General features: G+C 40.8%; 1 protein-coding gene across 6 annotated transcripts in view; it reads right to left on the minus strand.

Moving 5' to 3' along the window:
• SMAD2 (SMAD family member 2) overlaps nucleotides 1-23,339 on the minus strand; it is a 50,423-nt gene extending 27,084 nt beyond the window's left edge. For 3 of the 6 annotated variants that reach the window (XM_032096202.1, XM_032096199.1, XM_032096197.1), the window contains exons 1-2: nucleotides 23,206-23,338; nucleotides 12,052-12,344 (exon numbers count right to left, since the gene is read on the minus strand). In XM_032096202.1, the coding sequence (XP_031952093.1) occupies nucleotides 12,052-12,287 (236 nt within the window). In that variant the 5' untranslated portion in view covers nucleotides 12,288-12,344; nucleotides 23,206-23,338. Of the gene's footprint in view, nucleotides 1-4,374; nucleotides 4,564-12,051; nucleotides 12,345-22,769; nucleotides 22,794-23,205 lie in introns of those variants that run through there. The other 3 variants (XM_032096201.1, XM_032096198.1, XM_032096203.1) reach the window with 3 other exon arrangements.
• Nucleotides 23,340-23,735: the final 396 nt, after the last annotated feature.

Below are 23,735 nucleotides of genomic sequence, written 5' to 3' on the forward strand. Positions count from 1 at the left end.
TCCTAGATGCCCTGTATCTAGTGAAGATGACAAGCGTGCAACAGCATTCACAATGGCAACTCCCTAAAGACTAACCAAGGGGTGGAGGGAACCCAACGAAAAAAGCAAAAACAACAACAATAAAGAAAAACCTATTACCGTGTGAATCCAACAAGCTCTGAGGACAGGGATGTTTATGCTTTAAGACGGCATTCTTGAAATGGTAACTTTGAATTCCTACACTGCTTTCGTTACACTGTTATATTCAATAAAGGTTTTCTAACTGCTGCAGTTTCTCATCTTTAGAAACTTAAACTACTCTATGATAATATCAGGCAGCGGGTTGAGATGACACTCAGTGCATTTTCACAGGTTAATGCTATTTCTTTACAGCTAATTCTTTACAGATCTGAAACTCAGAAATATCAAAGGACAAAGTACCTGTACATGAAGACCTATCCAAGACAATAGTGGCTGATATATTCACAACAAATTGGTTTGTTAACAGCAGGCAAATCTCACAGAAGATCATACTTTCAACAGACATTAAAAAATGACCTTTATCTCAAGTTCTCTAACCACTATAAGTCACAGTAGGGGTGGTGAAAGCTTCCCCCACAAGCTAACAGGTACAGCTATCAAGCAAGGGCCAAGTCAAGTAATTTTTCTCGAGTAGTCCGTCATCCTCCAAGAGGGTGAGTGGCTGATGCTACCACTTGCGTGGGCTGTTTTGCAACTGATGGACAGCTGAGAAAACATGAGATGTTTTGATTAACCTTCCCAAACTACTGTGTATTCGGGGTAGTGACGGGGAGAGATTAGCTCTGCAAGATATTTCCCTTGTCCACAGTCCTCAAAAAGTACGTTAACTTGGCAAAAAGATTACTCCTAGAACAACAGTTACAGGATCTTTGAATACATTATTTCAAACTGAACTTTCCTCTGGACAACCCCTATGAATTACACACCCATCTTGAGAAACCCAAGAAGAAAAACAGAGGTTATATGTTATGAAGTGCTCAATGCAAGGAGGCCACCACAATCCCTGCTGCATTCCAAGCCATGCACACCTGGAAGACAGCTGGTGAAGCAGAGAATACACTGACCTTGATCCACATCCCAAACAACAGACTGTCTTTAAGAAAACTTTAAGAAACACCAACTATTATATAGCTAAAGCATAAATGTTTCCTATAAGGAATTTTAAATGAACGCTTAGAGAACGATTCCCCAAGCAACACACTATGGCAGAGAACCAAATGATACTTGTGACATCACTGTTTGCCAAAAAAAATACAAAATTATGCCTGAAAATAACATCACCCACACTGACAATGCCCTTATTAAAGACAATTCACAGCTAGCAAGGAAGCCATAAAAAGCCTTGAAGAGTTGAATTGTTCAGATAGAAGCAAGCAGTATTTTATTTCTAAAATGCACTTTGCATCTTTGCTTAGATATTATATTACATTATATGCTTCTGATAAGGCAAAATCAAGAAAGTAATAGCAAAGGTGCCTAACTAGAGGCCTCTACTCTCCTCAGGCCCAGAAGAGAAGATGGGACCCCACAGCAGATACTATAACCAGAATACTGGAATATGCAGGAGACACCTCTAGAATAAGAATCGAAGCTACTTCCTGAGCTTTGCTGACTAGAGCTTAGGCAGAAAGGATGTGTTAACACCTTGGCCAAGTCCTGAAGTCTTCACCACCTTGCTAATGATCCACACCCACAAAATGCATCTGAAGACTGTGCCCACAAGTCCTCTTGCCTTACATCCAATTGCTTAACAGGTAAAGCACCTTCCCAGGACATCCAACAGTTTCTTTTCCTCACTCCACCTACCAGAAGACAGCCCTGATCTACCACCACCTACCCTCTACTGAGGTGCCAGTTGCTCTGCTCTCTCTCTCTCTCTCTCTGTCCTACGGCAGCCAAAAAGATGGGATTTTCAAAGGCTCAAAGAGCATTAACATTGAACTTAACAAATACATGGATTTTTCTCTAAGGACAGCTGCTTAAATCCTTCTTGGAATCTCTGTGGTTGTTGGCCAAAACGATGAGGGGTTCCCAGAGGATCAAAAAACACATCAGCACTCAACTCCAGTAAAAGTGTCTTCCCATCAGTGAACAGAATTACAGAATTTTTTAAATGACTGCCATTAATACAGCTTGCACTAGGTAGAGCCCTTCTGCTTTCCTCCCACATTCATCTAATTGAGACATAACAGTGGACAGCGAAGCATTAATTTTTGGGTACTAACTCTGTTTAGACAAGGCATCAGACTGCAAGACAGGTACATGGGACAAACAGAACATTAGACATTCAAAATTAAAATGCAGAAGAACTGAAAAAGCATTTTTGTTATTAGTTTTGTGGAATTTATGGGTAGGGACACATTTGAATTCCTTTCCCTGGTATGGCTGTTGAATTTATATTCAAGTTCCCCTCACTGTAGCAGAAGGGGATATTTATGACATAAAGAGAGTAAAGAATTATCAATGAGCTTGGGTGACTGGATGCTGTGCTGCTGTAGGCTTATGCAAACACAGCAAGGTTCAGAAGCCATTCCTGAAAAATGTAGTTGGAGTCCATGAGATGAACATTTGAATAATCTATTAAAGAGACAAGACTTTTTCAGCCAAACACCTGAGTCAAAAACCATTTCAAACATGACTTGTGTCATAAAGCTGCAAGATTCCACATCAGATGGTATAAGCCTTTCTTCATGTTACCTTCAAAACTACAGCATGAGTTGAAATTATTTCAAGTATCAGAGGAACTCAACCTGAAGCCTTCCACAAAACTAAGGAAAACTAAAGACCAGTTCTGGGAGGTAACTCACTAATTTAACTGAACAGTAACTCTGAAATTCTGGCATTTAAGCAAAACTGAGTATGCTTCATTTGCACTGGGCTTTTCTCTATCCAGTACTCAAGAAAAGAACAAAGGAAGTACCCAAAAAAGGGGTCTGTTTACCTACAATTATGAGCAGAGATTTTAAGTGAAAATTTTCAACTCTTGTTCTAAAACTGGCTTGTACATTTTGTAATGGAAAGTGACAGTTTGGAGGATCTTTCCTGCACAAACGCTGAAGTCAGATTACTGTGCAGCGCTTGTTCAAGGGGATTTCCCCAACCTCATTGTTCTTCTGCCAATTTTAAAGCATATGCAGCGAGATGTGAAGTTACTACAGCTCCCGATTGTTCTCTTGTATCCTGCCAGTCAGCCTCAAACAATGCACTGTGACAGAAGCCAAAGAAAGCTGTTCATGATGAGACTATGGCACTTCATACAGTAAATTTTAGAAGCTTTCCACCAATCAGCAGTGCAACTGAGTCAGTGGAAAAAAAAAAAAGGCAAACCCCAAGCAGTAAACAAGACATGGGAAATTACTTTTATTAAATTAGCAGGTGTACATTACAAGCAGGATTAAATCAGTAGGGAGCCTATTAACAAGCTATTTGTGTTCAAAGCTGCAGCAGTAGAGGAACTCCAGTATCTTGTTTAGCCTATAAATTCTTCCTAGGCTAATAGCCTGAGCTACATATTTGGGAAGTTTTTCCTGTAAAATTGGGCGGGTTGTCATAAAACAGTCACACTAGTAAAAACAGCACTGAGGTGTTTTGTTACAGTACCAAGAAAATTAAAATGGCTGACTTCTACAGAAGAATATAATGAGGAGAGGAATCTTCATCAAACTGAATAGCTGGCCAGATACAAAGGCACAAGTTACCACAGCAAGCTATGGAATAGTTCAGCATTGACTGGGGCTGGGTAAAGACTAATTCCTTTATTGGAGAGAAAAAATAACAACTATTTACAAGATAATTTTGGGGTCAGTATTGACAATAAAGCACAGTCAACGTATTTTTTTGGAGTGACTAATACATCGTCTTAATGACAGCACGACCTGACTGTCAAGATGCAGGTATTACTCTTCCTAGTCAGAGCTTTCTACCAGAACCTACTGTGCAGGTAAGTTGCTGAAGTAACACAAGTAGCCCCAGTATCAGTTGTTAACCTGATAATTAATCGCATATTTAAAAAAAAAAAAAAAAAAAAATCAAGCAAGCTTTAACACCTATTTTTGTTTCAGACTCTTCCCGCTTCTTACCGTTAAGGCAATCCTAATGAAGTACAACACTAACTTGAACAAAAATTTTCACAAATTCTAACCGCTCACATTTTCACTCCCAAATTTGCTTTCACATCACTGATATTCCAACAGCAAAACATACTTTATGGTTACTCCCTAAACAATTAATATGCCTTATACCAGTGAAGTGAAGGTGGCCTTATTACAATCCTTAAAAAAAAAAAAAAAAAAAAAAAAACAACAAATCCATTTATAGACAGAAAAATCACAGCAAATTAAAAGCTTAGGTTACCTGGGAAAAAGCAGCAGAGCCAAGGCCAGAATCCACATTCCCCAATCCTTTATCCAGTGTTTCAGTTAGTATACAATATCATCCTCAAAATTCAACATTTTTTCCTCCTGACTCAAGAGACAAGTGCTTTTGAACTATACAGCATTTTGCTACTGGCTAAGTATCTCACACATTTTTATTTTTACACATTGACCTAGCTCAAATGACATGCCAATACTCTCTGCCTGGCACACCAACTCTAAATTATGTGGCTAAGTCACATGGCTTCCTGACTCACACGAGCTTAAAACTGGCAGCCCTAAGTATCTTTATTTAATACTCTAAGACTTCCTTTTTCAGGATGACATCATTGTAAGATGCTGTAACCTGAGCTATGCCTACACTAAAGCTTAACCTCAGCTATAGCAATTCAGTCCTCACCACTAGCCACAGCTGTGCCACAAAACAAGTTAACAGTTACGTTTTAGTATTTGTAATTAAACCTCACTCAATTACACTTGAACACAATTGCTAGTCTTAACACCCCCTGCCATGGGCAGGGACACCTTCCACTGTCCCAGGTTGCTCCAAGCCCCTTCCAACCTGGCCTTGGACACTGCCAGGGATCCAGGGGCAGCCACAGCTGCTCTGGGCACCCTGTGCCAGGGCCTCCCCACCATCACAGACAGCAATTCCTTCCCAATATCCCATCTAACCCTGCCCTCTGGCACTGGGAAGCTATTCCCCCTTGCCCTGTCACTCCAGGCCCTTGTCCAAAGTCCCTCTCTTGGAGCCCATTTAAGGTACCTGAAGGGGTTCTAAGGCATCCCTGGAGAGAGACTATTCCAGTAGGAAGTGGCAGTAGAAGAAAACTAAGCTATTAGAGGGAAAAAAGCATTACCTTGTGCTCATATTAATCCTGTGTCCTTCTCTACACATGAAATATACCAACATCATGAATCAAATAGGAGAAAACTAACAAAATTAGCTTTTAGGCAAAAATGTGGAAATTATATTGAAAGGGTTAATAAAAGAAGGAGTAACATGGTTCAACACGGTAACATTACCAACATTGCCATATTAATTGCTAAACTCAAGTTTAGACATTAAGATTCAGGGAGACTTGAAGTCAAACCTCATGTGAATTTTTATTTCCCACTGTAGGTCCATGCAGCATCTAAAGGTGTTTTGCAGCCTACAGATTGAACATGTCATTTTACATAATTACGGCCAGTATCCTGTTGTCTATAAGCACATCCTTTAGTCTTTTACAGAGAACAATATTGAAGTGCCACCCTAATTATGGGACTGCAGAGTAGGGGCAGTTTGATCCTCCTGCTACACCTTTCCAATGAACACATCTGAAGTATTCACACCACCAGGTATCACAAGGAGGAGCACAAGATTATGAAGCTAATCTTGGCTAACCCTCCACAAAATCTCAGCTGTTTCTTGCCATACTTCCAGAGAAGATTTCTTTGGCTTTGTTCTGAAGAATTGTTTTTATTGAATTTCCAACAAGAGAAAAGCAGAGGGGGGTCTGCCTCATTCTCATGAGATGAGGGAGTCATGAGAAAAGGGAGTCAGTTTATCAACAAACAATTTACAAGCATGTTACTCCTGTAATCTCAGCAATGAAAAGGATACTTCAGTGAACTCTGATGCATTGTCTTAAATATCTATACGTATTTTTGAAAGCTTAAGATGTTCAACTATAGTTTTGATACATTTAGAGAACTAATTTACATCTAACTGAATGCATCCAGACTGAGAAACACACGGTTTGAGAACATTTTTAATATATTAAACTATGATTAAGAGTAAGTGTCCATCCCCAGCTTGAATACTGGATTACCCCAGCTCTGCTACAAACTATCGGACAGTGCCAAGTTTTGTTTCTGGGAAAACAGGCTTCACCTCTGTCTGGACTGCAATGTTATTTTAGGATCTACTATGCCAACCCAACTGCCTACTGCTGTCCTCTTCACTAACTCACTCATAGCTTCGCAGATGTTGGGAACTCTCCTAGAACAGTTCCCAGTGAAACTCTCCCTACTCTCCAGTTTGATTGCTGAAATCACCCATGTACTATGGCTTTAACCCGAGAATGAACAAAGGAGTACCTGTATTGCTGTCCTCTGAAGTAATCTATTTTGGGAAAAGATATTAAAGCCTGAAAACAATCTATTCTAGAAGCCACATCAGCTTGACAGCTCTGCTCTACTGGTGATCAAAAGCATTCCTAAAACTAGGTTACTGCATGCATCACTTTCCTGCCAAATATTCCCAAGAAATCCAAGAAAACATGCTAACTGGTAGAAGAGGAGGTTTTTTTCCAATAAGAACTGTGCTCTTTATACCCAAATTTACTTTTTACTCATTTATGTGAAGAAAAAGGCATCAAAAAGCTATAATTTTAAAAGATTTGTTTGTTTTCAAACAGCATTTACATGCCAGTTGTCCCATCTTTGAAAAGGGCATTTCTTTGCCCAGTGTACACTCTTGTGTAGAGACTGATATCAGCACCTGTAAGTTCCACATATGGAGGCTCAGAGTAACTAACAGAGAGAGCCAACCTTCAGAAAACAATTCTAACAAATGCCATAAACCATGCCTAGGCTCCCTGTCTTACCCACAGTGCTAACTCACTGTAGGGAATGAGGAAAGGGCTGCAGGGCAGGCAATCAAAGGAATAACATTTATATAATAGAGAAACACAGGTTTTTTTAAAGGATTTTGATCGTGTCAAATGGCCTCATTTTCATGTGTTCGATAAATTCTCATCAGATTCTGCAGTTTTAAGTACTGAGCCATCGTAGAATACATCAGAAATACAGGAAAAAATTAAGATATACTGGATTTATTTCCCTGATACTTTAAGCAAGTCTAAGAGAAGAAGTCAATTGTCAATAGCATTGTTCACTTCAGCACGAAGAGCAGTCTTTCAGGCTCAGAAGTCACATGGATATTTACTTGACAAAAAAAACCCCTAACCAAACAACAACCAAACCTAAAAACATTACAGCCTTCAGATGCAATCAAGATATGCTACTCTATTTTATATTCTTTAGAAAAGAGTATCAGAAGGTATTCTGAATGCAATGCTTAAATAACAACACCTTATTTCCCTAACAGAACCAGGGTGTGATCAATTCCATGGCAGCAGTTAAAAAGATTACCAGCCTTCACTACCAGATGAAGTAAATGCCATACAAGTATGGCTTTAAAACACTTGAGATATTACTACTTCATCCTAAAAAACTCACAGAAACACCAAAGTCAATGAAGCTGATCAGTAATTCCAACCAATCACTTCATTTGTAGCTGTCTGCTTCACATTCCCAACACTCCCTCACAATCTTCCACATTCCCAAAACCATGGAACCCATTGCAGGGTTTTTTCTTTGATTCTGAATGGTACAAAAAACCAAAATTCAACTCATATTGGAAGTAGAATGCAGGTGCTCTAGAAATCTAACTGTGGACTGTGAATTCCATAAATCATCTATATTGTTACTCTCATTCTAGAAGTCAAAATTGGGAAGCTGCAGAAAAGCAAGCAAAAATAAGCTTCTAAAAGCCACAACACAGAGATGCTCTCCTCATGTTAAAAATGACAGAAAGAGAGCACATGTAAGACCAGATAATACTAAAACTCTAATGGCAAAGCAGGCTGAAAAGCAAGAGCTTGACAGGAGTATTAGCCCTCGCTCTGCTCTGGAAGCAACTGCTGCGTTTCACCTGAGACTCTGAAGCACCTGCATGGAACCAGCACCCCAGAAGAACATCTCTAAGCTGCTATTTCAGAAAATTGGGGTTTTAAAACTTTACTTCAGCCAAAAATCTGTCAGATTGCTTTACATCAACATTCCACATTGCTCTGCATTTGTGATGCAATTTAATATAAAGCAGCAGTAAAATTTACCTCCTCTGCAGGAAGTAAAGCTGGGATTCAACTGTTAACTACTGTTCCACATACAGTACCAAAAACAACTATACATAATAACTGTAATATAACTACTGCTGTTAATGTCAAAAAAATTTGTCCAAATTCAGTGCTTCCCTTCCTCTAGCTGTTTTTTAAAAATTTATTTCCAATTTTGCAAAAATAGGAACTACAACAGTCCAGTCAACATTATTCCAAACCTGACCCAACTAAATTCTTTTATTAGTTGTACATTACCAGGCATTTTAGCAAAGCAACTGGTTTTTGGTCTCATTTAAAAGAAGCAAAAATAAAGCATGAAGCGTATCTTTACTCTTTTTAAGACAGAAAAACCACTTAACTTATCACACCAAAATATTGGGATGCTGAAACTAGTTGTGTTTCTGTACTTTGGATTCCAATTCTCTGCGCTGTTACCACTGAAACAACTTTTTAAATGAAGATAAGACTATCAATATGCCAGTTGATTATTCACTACACGGCATGGTTTGGTTCGTTAAATGCTTGGATTTTAGCTGTCACTAGTTACAAAGCATTTATGGACTGGGTTTTGAGGAACCAGGTCTAGTGGAAGATGCCCCTGCACATGGCCATGGCAGCAGTTGAAGCTAGATGGTCTTTAAGGCTCCTTTCAACTCAAACTATTCTAAGATTCTATGATTCAAAAGAATAATCCAGGCTAAGAAGGAAGAAACTGCTCCATCAGAAGAAGGATGCTCACACTGTTTCTTCACTGACTGCACCTTGTGCCCATGTCAAAACTGCAAGGGAGAACATGAAGACAAGCTCTTAAATGCCACCAAATTCATTATGTATTCTAGAAAAGTGAACTCATGTGCCAACATTAGTTTCAGAATACATAGGGATTATTTGATTAGAATCCCATTAGAATGCTGGGAGGATTCAGCAAGATAACTACAAATTACTTAGAGGGCTGGTGTCAAAAGGACTTCTGTACTTATTTAGCCTCTGCTCTAGATTACTGACCCACTTATGGAGAGCTAAGAAGTCCTGCTGTGCAATGCCAACACCCACTCCATCTGTTTGTTTCTGCTTTCTCAGAACCTCCATTAGTCTCCTAAGAAGTTGTGTTAATTACCACATGAGCAGCTTTTGTGTAGTACACACAGGATCAGACTCCCTTAGTGTGCAGTCACCTTGACAAACAGCACAGGAGCAGAACAAACCTGATTCACGTGATTATTGATAACACACAGTAAGAAATGCAGATTTCTGAGTAGGTGATTTAACACAACTTTTGTTCAAGCTGCTCCTCAGTTTTGCAGAAAGTCTGTAGGAGTTTAGATGCTTTAAGTTTCAATGATGAAAAAGTATACTAGAGTTAAACACTGTATCAAACTCTCTGGAAATCTCCGAGGGGACCAGAAACTTGGGAAATTGCAACTGGAAGTTTTCTTGAGGGAATAATGCAACAGTGGCAAACAGAAGCATCCCACAACGGTTGTCAGTATCTACAGCAAATAAAAGAGCATTACTAAGTAAGACTAAAGCTAGCTAAAAAACCAACACACACAAAAACCCTCCCCAAGCAGAACAACATTTGGAAAGCTAGCCCAGCTGTCGCATCAGAACTGCATCTCAGCAGCTTGGCACCACAAACTTCCTGCTGACTAGTAAGGAAAAAAGTTTCAAATTCAGCATTTTATTATTTATCCCTGCTGATCTGCAGATCTTTAAGACATTCATTAAAGTGGGTCTCAAGCAGTGGTTTCATTAACTTACTAAATCCAAGAACAGAATCTCCAAGAAGTCATTACAGTACTGAGTTGATGTTTGTTATTTCTTGGGAACCCAGACTACTGCTGTCAAAGTGAAGTAGTATCAACAATACAAAACCCAGCTATGAAATTCAAAATTTCTGTATGGCACTGCTGGTGACCCTGATATCACCCTGCCCCTTAATGCCAAAGCCATTTTTTATTTTAAAAGTAAACCCTGTATAATAGCCAACATCACTTGAAAAACTCTTTCTGGCTTAACTCCTCGGGTACTCAGGAGGAGTAAAATCAAGGTCCAGTCCTTTTTACAGCTGAGTCGAGGATAAAGAACAGCAAGAACTGCTGGTCCCAGAACATTTGTATTCCATTTTAAAGAATTATTTATTATGTCTACTTTAGCACAAACGGTTATGCAGGCATACTCACAGCAGACTAGAGTCTACTCAAAAATAATGATGTATTAGAATATTGTTTGTATCTTCTAACAAAATTCAGTGTAGACGTCTGTTCTTCTGAGGTAGCAATATCTACTGCTCCAGTGTCCCTGCAGGAGAGCTTTAGAAAATCCAAAAGCTCTAGAACATAGATACGCATTTTATATCAAGTGTGTTTAACTTCTGTCATATAACACCTTCCAATTAAGCACTTCATCTTAGTCACAGTAAAGACTTGCTAAATACATAAAGTCATCTCACGAAATATATAACCTTACAGGTTCCAATCTTAGTCTGCTGATAATACACTAAGATAAAAAAGTGCTAATGTTTTTTAATTGATTGTTTCCATCTGGCAAATGGAAAAAAGCAGAAGGGAAAGACAGAAAATTTTGGGTATATTCTAGGGAAGAAAATACAAGTAGAGGGCAGCATTAGAAACAAAAGGTGAACAGAATAGAGAAAAAAAAAAAAAAAGAATTAAAGTAGTCATTCATTCAGGGCATACTCATGACCTTCCCAGACAGCTGTGTCAAATCTGAAACAGAATGCTGAAACCATTATCAGATAACAGCTACAACACATTTGATATACAGAATCATTAGTGACATCAGTCAAATCTAGTTTGCACTATGATTAATAAGAAGTTTAAAAGGAGCTGGGATGAATGTGCTAATACAGAAATGAAGTTCATATACCAGATGTAGTTCCTCTTCCCTATAAATAATTTTAGTGTCGAATGCCCGGAAAAGTGAGATCCTCTAACTTTCTCAGGGAAAAACCACACCTGTGAAGTGATTTGATACTTCTGTCACACACAATGAGCTTGCCTGGCACCCCAGTGGGATTTCAGTGCAACATGAATCAAGAGCAGACTGCATTATACTTACAAACATAACCCTTGCTCTCGCACAGCAGTTGCTATGAATTAAGCTGGGAAAGTCAAAGGGGTAGAATGCAAGTTGTTCATCTAAATGTTTATATGTATCAGGAGCAGAAGAGTAATTCTAGAAATACCCCAAGTTATTAAACAAAAGTGTTTTCATTAAATGATAACAATAATTACAGTAAATAAACTGGTCTTCAGACAACCTGCCTCCAAAGATAAAATTTCCCGTCAAAAGGGGGAATGGAGGCAGCTTGTAAAATTTAAACTAGCAGATATAACTGAAAATAATTAGATGACTGAAGTGTTGACCAAGGAAAAACTAGTCTTTTGGGTTTTTTTTAAAGTGAAAGTGTTGCCTCAAGTATGCCCCCCTCCCCAAGTATAGACAGGGTTATTAAATAAAAGCATAAGGCAGTGCTAAGAACTAAGAGCAGTGTTAAACATCACCAGAATACACACAAACAGGAACCTACACAGCAATGAAAATTGAAATGTAAAGAAATTGTGACTTCACAAAGCATGTGACTCAGTTATAAGTAAGCACTATATAAATCCAATACAGGTTTCACATAATTTTAAAGAATCAAAAGCATGCAACTGTTTTTCTAGTCATTTGTCCACAGGAGGTATGAGCATCAATTTAGTCACTTCCTAAGTGTCTGTAACAATCTCAAACACAACAGCACTTACCTTGGTATTGTCACACATTTTGTATTGCAATTCTGAGTGGTAATTGCCTTCTCAAGCTCATCCAGCTGTCCCGTTTTCTTTAGCTTCTTGACCAAGCTTTTCACTGCTTTTTCACACCACTTCTCCTCCTGACCATTCTGCTCACCACCACCAGCCCCTGCAGTGCCACCAGCGGATTTCTTCCACCCCAGAAGTCTCTTCACAACTGGTGGAGTGAATGGCAATATGGACGACATGACTTTCACCAGACAGAGCACTCAGCAAGCAATAAAATGGAGATTCCCGTCTGACGCCTAAAAACACAAACAAAAACAAGAGACACGTTAGCAGTGAGGTTTCACATGAAACAAATACCTATCTCCATTAGGACCTTTCACTGCCAAATGTCACAGGACACTGCATCCCAAAATAAAACACAGATAAACAGCTCAGAAGTAGTCTGTATCACGGTTAGGTACTTCATGAATAAAGATCAAGTGTGCTGTAGACTCTTCAACAGCTAACACAGACCAAGATTACTGTTGCAATAGAGATTTAATTTTTTCTCAAGTCTTTCCTGACTAAAGCAAACTTCAGCAAATACAGAAGGTAACTTGAGTCTAGCTTTGCACCTAGGCTAGCTGGTTTAAGTAATCTATTAATATTTTCCACAAGTGACTGGCAAATTACACACATATATATGCATGTTCTGCCCATCTCCAAATTAATTGAGCAGGCAAAATTGTGTTTGGAAGGTCATTTAGTCATTATGGCTTGACAGAAATCTTCCAACAGCCAGCCATTTCGCAAACCTTTTCTCATTTTGTCCTGTTTTAAATAACTACCAATTTTTGTTCCATGGGGGACACCAATTTCAAATTCCCTCTAAGTCTGGTAATAAGCCTATTCCCCTCTAAAATTCAATGGCCTACAGATAATGAATTCCCTCAACTGGCAGCCCTTAAAATCAAGTCTTTCAAAATTCATTAAAGGAATAGTTAAAATCTTAGTTTGCAGGCACCAGCGTAGTAGAACTGTCTGTTTTCAATTTTGATAGCCTTTCATTCAGTATAACTATCTGATCAGGATATTAATATAAAATGAAATATTAAAAGGGATGCTGAAACTGGGGCTATGTTTAGCATTCACTGCAATATGCACTTCAAATCATTTGAAAGAGAAATGATAGCCACTTAGAAAAAAGGCAGCTTGCTTTTGCAGCTTCCATTAGACCAGTTTTAGGTATTAAAATAAAATACCTGAAATCAACAAGCAGACAGCTGTTAGAAATTGCTCAAGGACATTAATGGGCCTACAGATGGAAGCATAGCTTTGAAGTCTAAAATGATCCTATCGCCAGGCAACAAATGGGTATTTGAACTCCAGAAAGTTCCCATATTCCCAAGCTGTGTAAGTTAGTTCAGTCAGCAGAAAATACCTTGTTTTCGCTAAAAGCTAGTGCTACCTTCAGGCTACTTGATTTGAGCTTTGAAGGCAGCTTACGTGCCTCTCCAACATGTACGGGCACACTCCCCATATCTATCCAAAATATACCAACTTCATCTTACTGAAGTCTCCCACCTGCACAACAGTGTGATTCGAGGTAATTCAGGCTACAGCATTCATGGCTAATTTATGCCTTGTCACATTTTTGCAGTTTCAGTGAGGGTCAAGTCAACAAACACTAGATTATATTCTACAGGTAACTTTAAGTCATAACTTTGCAGCTTCCACAAAACAGAACATTCAGTAGGCATAACATTTCAGTTTCAAATAAATTACACTTCCATAAACCAGTTTCTCAGACCATCCAAAAATATGACTGAACCAAGCAATGCAGTTTTCTGGGGTCAAGGAGACAGAGGTTCCAGTTAACAGGGACCAAGACCAACACTGATAATTTTATGCAAGTCATTCCAAATACTCCATCCTAAATCACAGAATCACCGAGTGGTTTGGGAGGGGACTGTTAAAAATCATCTTGTTGCACTCTCTGCCATGGGCAGGGACACCTTCCACTATCCCAGGCTGCTCAGAGCTCCATTCAACCTGGCCTGCAACAGCTCCAGGGATGGGGCAGCCACAACTTCTCTGGGCAACCTTTGCCAGGGCCTCACCTCTCACAGAGGCAAGAATCTCTTCCCTATACCCAATCCAGATCAACCCTCTCTCTCAGTTTTAAACTGTTGCACTTTTTTTGTCAGTAGAGACCCTGTTAAAAAGTCAAAGCATTTATTTTCACACAAGACTATGAAGAACTTTCATTCTTCCAATAACGTTACATTATTACCAAATTGTTCTCAGTAACTCCAACTGCAGGTTTTGCTGACTGCAAAAGCATTGCATTGGAGGCCTGGCTACAGCAAACAAGAAAAATAAATTGAATAGACATTTTTAATGAAACACTGACAAGGACACTCAGGGTACAGTTTCATAAGGAGTCAAACCAACACAACAGCTTCTTGCCACAGGAAGCCCACTTCTGCTTCCTTTCTTTCCTGTGGCACCACCACCTCAGCACCATTGTTAATGGTCTTCCACAAAAATTCAGCCAGGTTGGAGTAAAAACCGATCAATTTTGTGGGTTTTTTGCCAAGTTAATTCTTTTAAGCTAACAAGCTGCTCACACATGGTACTGATGTACTACAGGTGATGTCAGATGAGTTACAGGAGTGTGGAAAGAGAACTCTAGCCCTGGACTTCAGTTGAAGTGCTAGTGTTGACTGCATAGCTGCAAATGTGCTTTAAATTCAATCATTTTGGTAACAAAGCCAAATTAAGCAGCCTGACATGTTCTGAACCATTTGAGGGTCCAGCAGTGAGACACATTAGACCCCTAATGAGTACACCAAGTAGCTCCAGAGATTAAACAGGCAAGCTTGCATGGCCTCCACTGGTTGAAGAAGCACACTTGGTTTCTAAAACATAGAGCAGCAGTCACTGTGAGCTTTATAAAAAGACTTCAACCTTTCAGCAAGGCCAACATTGGGTGCTTCAGAAGCACACACAAGAAATTCAGAAAGACTGAACTAAAGGAGACAACCTCTTTGGCTTTCAAGATCCTGTTTCAAAGAGTAGCAATTGATGGTGTAATATCTGAACACTAAATTCAGTGCTGACAGATGTAGGCAATCAAGTAGCACAATCATTGCTGATCCACACACCAATTCTTATCCTTATCTGAGTATTTCCTGTCCTTTAGTTTCAAATTTGACACCTTTCAGTGCCACAGAATACTCCTTTGACTGTCAGCCTTAAAAAACGCAGACTTCAGAAAGGTCTCATTTACCACCAAGGTGGTAAATAGCCTCTTTCAGAGCCTATTGTTCCAGGCCCTCCAAACATTCTCAATACTTTTATCCAATTTTTCAGCTTTATAATACTCCCTGTGATGAGGTACTCAATTTTGCAGTATTCTCTCCCTTAAGAATGATACGTAATTTTCTGTATTCTGGTTTGGTTTTTTGTTTTTTTTAAACAAAGATTTGCCTTTTGGCTTCAAATGCACATTGAGTGACTTAAGTCTTAGAGCGGGAAAGCATTTCAAAATTCCATACATTTCAGTTTTTCTCTGTATTTGAACTCTCATTATTTTGACATACTCAGAGGAAAATAATTTTTTTTTAAAAATCTCTTTTCACATTTACAAAACACCGTAGGCTCAGACCTAACTAATCAGAAGTTTCCAGATACCATACTTAATTTTATACAGTTGCCTTACAGATCTAGCTGCTCATCCATCTTCTGCAAAAGATGTCAAAAAGCACAAACTGATCTGCTACCTCCATGAAAATTAGCTGTAAGAAACCCCAAAACACCAAGGCACAGATTTGAAGAGCCAGCCCTTTATAACAACGATTTTTGCAGATTAGCAGCTATTTAACAAAAACATAACATACATCACAGCTGCAGACAAGGAGTCTGGGAGGCTTAAACTAACTTCTTCCTTCTAGCTATTGTTTTGCCATGTCAGGGATTTGCCAGGAGTTATCAATAAGAATTTCAGTAAGTTATTCCAGTAGTGGCCCTGTATCTTTCAACGGGTGAGCAGAGAGAATGTGACACAAGTAGGACAGGACTTCATTCAGCTTAATACTTCAGCCAATTGTGATGAGTACTCACATGAGAGTATTTCAGACAGCTTAATTTATTAAAAAAAGGCACTCTGCACCAAGCCTAGAGAAGACAGTGCAAACTGCAAGGCATGACTGGACTGAATTACGAGCAATTCGGATAAATGCACATTTTGCAACAAAGAAGCAGTAATGGCGCACCCAGCCTAGTGCTCCAATGGCTCCAAGGGTGGCAAAAGGACATGCTACTCAAGGAAAGCACGTGAATCTGGCTGTTTTCTGTAGCCCACTCTCCTCATAATGCTTCAGCAATTTAAACTGTTACAACACAAAATTAAAGGCTACATTGCTACTTATTCCCATCAGCAGCAATTTATGGACTTTCTGTCCACAAACCCAACTAGAAACACCTTTTGAACATGCCTCCACAACCTCTTGTGGCAGACTGCACTAGTATTTAACTGTCCACCGTTAAAAGAACTGCTTTTAGTAATTTAATTTATTCCCTTCCTAGTTTAAGAAAGTCCCTCTTGTTCTACCACTGCACACCTTGCTGAAGAACCATTGATACTCATCTGGTCTGCAAGCTTCATGATTCTGTACACTTAAATCACGTCCCTCCCTCAAATAAGTGGGCTCTCAGCCTCTTGTCACAAAGAAACTATCTGAACACAGCTCACCCAGCTTGGGATGCTCCTCTGGACAGATGCCAAGCATGAAAACTTTACTTCTTCAATTAAATTACAAGTACTTGAAGACACTGCATAAGGACTAATCTAAGGACCATAGAAAAAAAAAGTATCAGCCTAAGGTTATCTTTGCACTTATCCCTTTGGCCATATTAAAGTACAAAGACATTTACACCTCATGAAAAACTGGAGATAGAAGGCAGGGTGTGTATGTCTGCTGCCGAACATCTGTCAGGAGCTCAAACAAAAATATGGAGCCCTACACCTGTGCTGGGTTCTAACTGTACCCACCCAGAGAGTACCAGAAACACTTTGTTTATACTAACGGGTTTAGGAGCCACTGTTAATGCTCATTTTTGATCAGCACATCCCATTTCTATTCATCAATTATACCTTCTACCTTCAAATGGATACAGTAACAGAAGTTTTGATCTCCTAAAGAACAATAATTGCATACATTGCCGCTGCTGACACTTGCCTCTTGCCAAAAATGCTCCTCTAGATTTTTGCCTGGTACACATTCTTTATCTGCTAAAAAAAAAAATAAAGTATGTTCTTCTCCGAAACGCACACAGAAAACAATTTTTACCAATGCTGCAAAAAACATTTCCACATTGCTGAAACGGCCTCAGATTAAATACATGCTGAATATGTAATGTCCCCTCTTACTTAAAATGTTTTGTGATTCTCTTGTAGTTTACAGCCAACCGCCTCAAAAAGCTGCATACTCACAGCCTTTGCTTTTAAAAGGAGCTCAGAGGTGCTTCCCCATCACTTACTCTTTGCACCATCTCCCTTTTGCTCTCCTTTACTGAGGCGCAATGGCATGGGCCAAATCTGATCTTTTTTTCCTTCCTCTGTACTATCTCCAATATCCACTACAATACACTGAGATTCAGGGACTCAGTGGGTAACCGTAGGGAGATTTTCAAGATCCCTTTCCAAGCTCAACTGTAGTTGAACTAGTAGTACCAAGTCAGCAGTGTGTTCCACAGCAGAAAACTTCCACTGCATCCCTTTCCATCCCAAGTCCATCTCTGGACTGTGTCTTCAAACTGCAGCTTTGGATACTCAGGGAGTACTCCCTGTTACCCAGAAAGGTACAAAAGTTCCTTTAGATTGCTGGAACACAGAAAGCATGTGCTGTTACTCCCAACAGATTAAGAATGGAAAAGCTACAAATTGCCTAACTTTGGTGGTATTTGTTTCATCTCTGCCCCCGCAGCATATCTCTGCTCCCTGATGCACACATGTTTCTATAGTTGGTCAAACACTGTCATAGTTGGCAACTTCTAAAGTCAAAGTTTGAGTCATGTCTGCTATTATTCCATTCTACTGTGGTTCTCTGGAACAAGTATTAAATATTAAGCCCATGATCCCAGCAATAACTAAGCATAAAAGATGAAGAAAACCTTAAGGGCAGCACGCTAGCAGACTAAAGTCTTCAAGGGAAATTTTCCTTTCCTGAGTGTCTGGAACATACTATAAACACACTGGTGCTACCAAAAATATCAAGTGATTTCTGGCTAATTTATTCTAAAGCCTTATGCAACATATTTCATATCAGTCTGCTTATTCATCTTAAACTTGAAATAAAGAAATCTGATCTCTCCTGGTTTTACTAGAAGTATTCTGGCTTACAGAAATCTCATTTTTAAGAGCTCTTCTGGAATAAAGAGGACAGAAGTTAAGCTCCCAAGGAAAGAAGATCGAGGAAAATAATTTGTGGTATTTGAGAGAAAGTCTACAAGCTTATTTCCTCCCTATTTTAGTCCCATTTTTGAGATTTTTTTAAAGGCAATGATTTTTTCATTAATCCTGGAAGCTGGAGAAGATTCTTTATCAATTTCACCAAGTGCACAACATGCACCTGCATTCAGTATGAACTTCGAACTAAAATCAAAAGTCAGTCTCTTCCATTTTAGACAGAACACACTCTAGCTTAAATCACTTGGTGGAATAGACAAGTCTTCTGCACCCACCACTCCTCCAAAAACTGCTTTTCAGGATTCCAAAAGGCCCAATTATTTCATTTCCTACAAATGAATAATGGATACCTGGTTTTGTGATACCTTTCTGGAAGAACAATCACCAAAAAAAAGCGATATGGTGCTCATTCTTACCTCCTCATACTCAGGTCAGAGTAGGACAGTATTCCCTTACTGGGGTTTGGGTGGTAGGGTTTGTTTTGGTTTTTTCTTTGAGGAAAGGGGAGATCAGCCCCTACTGAGTAATGTCCTCAGACTCATTTAGGTTTTCAGCCAATTAGCCAGTAAGGGGGGTGGCTCTGAGGAGTTCCCCTCCCAAGGAGCTCTGGCCAGCTCAGCTCAGAGACCAGAGCTCTGAGGGGCAAGACCAAGGTTCTGTTTTGACACAGGCTGATGAAGTTCAAGGCATGATGCTTGTGATCTTGGAGGGCAGGAGGAGCAAAGGGATTTCCTCCTCTGGGCCAGCTTTAGAGTGATAAATTGAAACATGCCTCTACAGAGACTCTATTTACACATTAAGTTTACCATGCTCTAGTATTGCAATGCATCTTGAAACTCGACATAACTGTATTCATTGAAAACATAATTACTCACCTATTATGACAGTGTATTCTTTCCCTCTTGCTCACTCCACGAAGTTCATTTATGAATCAAATGAAAAAACTCAAATTTCTCATATACTAAATTAAATAAGCATGATCATGATCTTAAAAAAGCTTGGGAAGGTGGATTTTTCTTCAATTACTAACAGCTACCTCAAATTGCAGCCAAATGCAGTAATGAAAAGGTGTATTGCTATTAAAAAATTAGCACTCCATCTAACACATGAATTCACAGCACACAAAAATTGCCTGCAACAGGAGACACGAGAAGGAAGAGTTGTTAATTTTACTGACCTTTGATTAAACTACTGGAGGGACCAATGTATTTTAGCAACTCTCTTAGAATTGCAGAAGAGGAAAATTACCACAACTGCAGTTGGCCAATCCACCTGTCTCTACAAAGATGCAAAATTCTTCCACTTATTTAGTATTACGAAGAATATCAGAGTACTGCTTCTTAAAACTCAAAGGACATTAACAGCCCCAGAAAAGCAGTGAATAAGCACTCCAAACCACAGTACTTTAGCCCTTCTCACCTCATTAATTTTGACTAAAATTTTCTATGTGCAACAGGCAAGTGTCAGCTTCATTATTTTAGAAAATAAATACTCCTGGGCTAAATTTGACAGGAATATTCACAGAACTGCTATCAGTTACCTAGGTACCTGTTTCAGTTTATAGCTTAGCATTTAACAATTAGTTAACATGAGTTCGCTTTCAATACAGGCCTAGTGTTACTACAAACAAGCCATCCCCCCACCCCCTTGATAAGCAGGGTTCCACTGTGCTATGTATCTGATGTTAAACTCTTATGCTCCAGTGTTTTAAACCAAACTCAAGCCCCAGACTAAGCTGATGGGAGACCCAGAAGCTGCTCTCTTGCAGTCTCTGCTTTGTCTTAATTCGCACAGTAGCTGTCAAACACATAATCAGAGTAAAAAGTCATCTGGAATGAAGGCTTGCTGTTTGCATCGGAGCTTCTGTTACTGGAAGTGGAGAGGAATGTTTAGGAAGGTTTTCTGCAGTAGCCAATTTCTTCTAGCCCAGAGAGTATTGAGCACAGGGCTGCCCATACTCTCCATTCTATTACAAAAACCTAATCCCATCGCATGACCTGCAGCAATTCAGTTTAACAAATCAACAATTACAAATATTTTGGCAAAGTAAGCTTAGGTATTGTTTGCCTCTCGGCACAGTTCACAACCAGTTTATGGCTTTATGATAAAAGTCATTAAATCCAATCTGAAAAGCAGAATTTACAGCTCACTTAGCAAGTCAGGCCCATAAATGGATGCTTTCAATTACAGGGCATTTACATGCACAACCATTAAGGCAGCATTGAATACATTTAAAAACTCTGGAATACTTTTTATAATAATTAAAACTTTGCGTACTGTTCTTTATACAAACAAAACTTAGGAATTTGCTTCAGTCTCAAGCAGAGCTCAGATTCATTGTTACCCAGAACCTACTACAAAGCCTGTTCTCCCAGTACTTTTGTGGGAAAGGGATTAGAGAGATGGAAACAAGGTTTGTTTTTTAAAGTTGTTCTCAGTAGCAGGGAGGTTTTCTGAGCTCCAATAAACTCAATTATATCAACTGGTGCTCAAGACTTCTGAAAGATCAAGTGGAACAGGAAGATGGAGGAGGACCCAGGGACAGCCTTTCATTTGGAGATTTGCTGTGCAATTCCAGCATATTTGATTTTTTTGGTGAATGTAGCTGCTGGGTAGAAGAAAACAAGAGAACAGTTCAGAGACCAATTTTTTAACCTCATTTTTTTCAACTGTGCTGTTTCTTTTACCGTTAAACAGAACCTCAGGAAAGCGGATGAGTTCTTCTCCAAGACTCTATCACGCACGTCCAGCCTCTTCAATAAAGAAAACTGGATCTTCAAACACTTACACTCATTTTGGTGACTGTTGGTGTATCTGACCCACACAACTGCAGAACAACAATCAGCTGCCAGGTTACTCTTCTCAACATCCCAGTATGATGTTCAATATGTGCTCAGACTCATCTTTAAGTAGAAGCCACCTTAAAAAAGACCCTCCCCTTCCCCTTCTTAAAGGCATTTGTAACTAATGTTATCTTTCATCATGATAGTGCTAAGCAAAGGGGGGAAGGGACTTCGCAAACACCTCCTTTACTCACATTCTCATCCCCCTCGAATTCGCTGGAGCTTGTAAACATTAGAAATTTGAAAGCTGCGCCTCAGAACAAGCACACAAACAACCTGCTCACACGCCAACACCTTGACAAAGCACGAGAAAAGCTAAACAAGCAACCTCGCTCTGCTGGCCTCTCACCTCAACCAGAGGGTGTTTCTTCTCCAGCCTAGAGAACAGAGCAAGGACTAATCAGTCCCGCGCTACAGAGTCCAGCCCCCACAGAAATAATGTCATGAATCAGCCTGAAAGTACTGCTCTCCGGGCTAAGAGAGAACACTTCAGAAAAGACAATCCTGCTGTTACCTGCGGTCTCCTAACACACTGTTATTATAAACCTCTTGCTACCCATGGAATCTAACTCGTTTATGCCTGTGGACTGTGATAGCATGAGCTCCACACACAATACACAGAGGTTGCAGTTTTTCGGGGACACTTGTTTTGGTAAGCCCAGTAAGTAAAATTTTCCCTAATGTTATCCTGCTCGCAAAGCATTTGAAAAAAGCACAACACACATGTTGGGTTCTTTTCAGTCAGAAACTGTGATGGACAACCAAAAAGACAAGACCAGCCTGCAGCCTGAATCCCAGCTGTTCAACAGCTCTCCACAATCATCACAAGAGCTCTTCACTCATTCACACACTTTTTTTCCTTCTTTTATTTCCGCAGAGTGAAGACTAAAAGACCACGCTGTATTGCACTTCTCTTCCCCTCGACTCTCTACAAAATGAAAAAAAACCAAACTACAAACAGGAACTCCACAACTCTACAGCAACAACACCAACTACTTGCCCTTATCACGACACAACTTGCCCCGTGCACTTATCGAGACAGATGAGACACCAACCAGGTTATGTTTGTTTACAAACAACACCCAGGGATGGAGGGAGCAGCCACAGCTTCTCTGGGCAACCTGTTTCAGTGCCTCACCACCGTCACAGGGAGGAATTTCTCCCAGTATCCCACCTAACCGTGCCCTCTGACAACACACAGGTTGCTGCAGCATTAAAGGCGTGAACAAAACCAGTAATCTCAAGTCCTATCTCAGGCGGGCTGTGTGTATTTTACACCCGCGGCTCTGCAGACAAGGAGAGGGGACAGACAAAAGGCTAAGGAGAAGCCTCGCAATCCCAAACGCAAACTCCTAGCTCCAAACACAACTCCTCACCCCACATTGCTCCTAACTTTCTCCTCCAGAACTCCACGGAGTTTGGCACACCTAACCCTGACTGCACGTCCAGGAGGCACATGGGGGTGTCCTGTGCAGGGCTAAGAGCTGGACGCGATGATCCTCGCGGGTCCCTTCCAGCTCGAAATATTCTGCAGATCCCTGCAAGGAGAACACACCGGGAACGGAGAGAAGGAGCGGGGGAGAGAAGAAGGAGCAGCACAACTTCTTTATTCCCCCCTCCCCTCACCCACACATACACACGGGCGGCACAGCGCGGCCCTCCCACCCCAGCCCGGGGGTTATGCCGGCGGGAGCGGGGTAACCCAGCTCGGGTCCCAGCACAACAAAAGGGACGAGGGCGTAGGGAGGCGCCCCCGGCCCCGCCAGGACCAGGCCCGGACGGTTCCCCACGGCCCGCGCAGCGCCAGCGGGGCGACCCTGCCCGTGGAGCAGGGACCCGGACCCGGCACCCACTAGCACCTACCGGGAGCCACCAGGATCCGCCAAGAGCCACCGCTCCTTCCTCTTCTTCTTCCTCCTCTCCCCTTCCTTCTCCTCCTCCGTCTCCCCGAGTGCTGTGCGGCCGCCGCCTCTTCCCTCAGCGTTACCTCCTCTGAGGGCCCGCCCCCCACGCCGCCCCGCCCCCGCCGCTGGGCGGAGAAGTCGCCCATTGGCCTCGCTTATCCTCTCTTTAAGGAGCCGGGCGGCAATTGGTCCAAGTCTTTGATTGGCAGTTAAAATCACCAATGGAATGCCCGCAGCGTAAAAAAAAAAGCGATAAGGGAAGGGGCGTGGAAGAAACAGGCGTGAGGGGAAGGGAGGCTGGTCGAGGTCGCGGCACTCATTGGTTGGATGGGCTGCCAATCACAGCCCCGCGCGCTCGCTGCGGGAGGTTGATCGGGGAGCATCGGAGGTTTCGGTGAGCTGCGGTAGCGCGACCGCAGTGCGGCGCCCCGGAGCCGTATCCTTCCGCGGCGGGCACGGTGCGAGCCGGGAAAAAGTGCATCGATTCCC

Source organism: Corvus moneduloides, chromosome Z (assembly GCF_009650955.1).
Source record: "Corvus moneduloides isolate bCorMon1 chromosome Z, bCorMon1.pri, whole genome shotgun sequence".
Taxonomy (NCBI): Eukaryota; Metazoa; Chordata; class Aves; order Passeriformes; family Corvidae; genus Corvus; species Corvus moneduloides.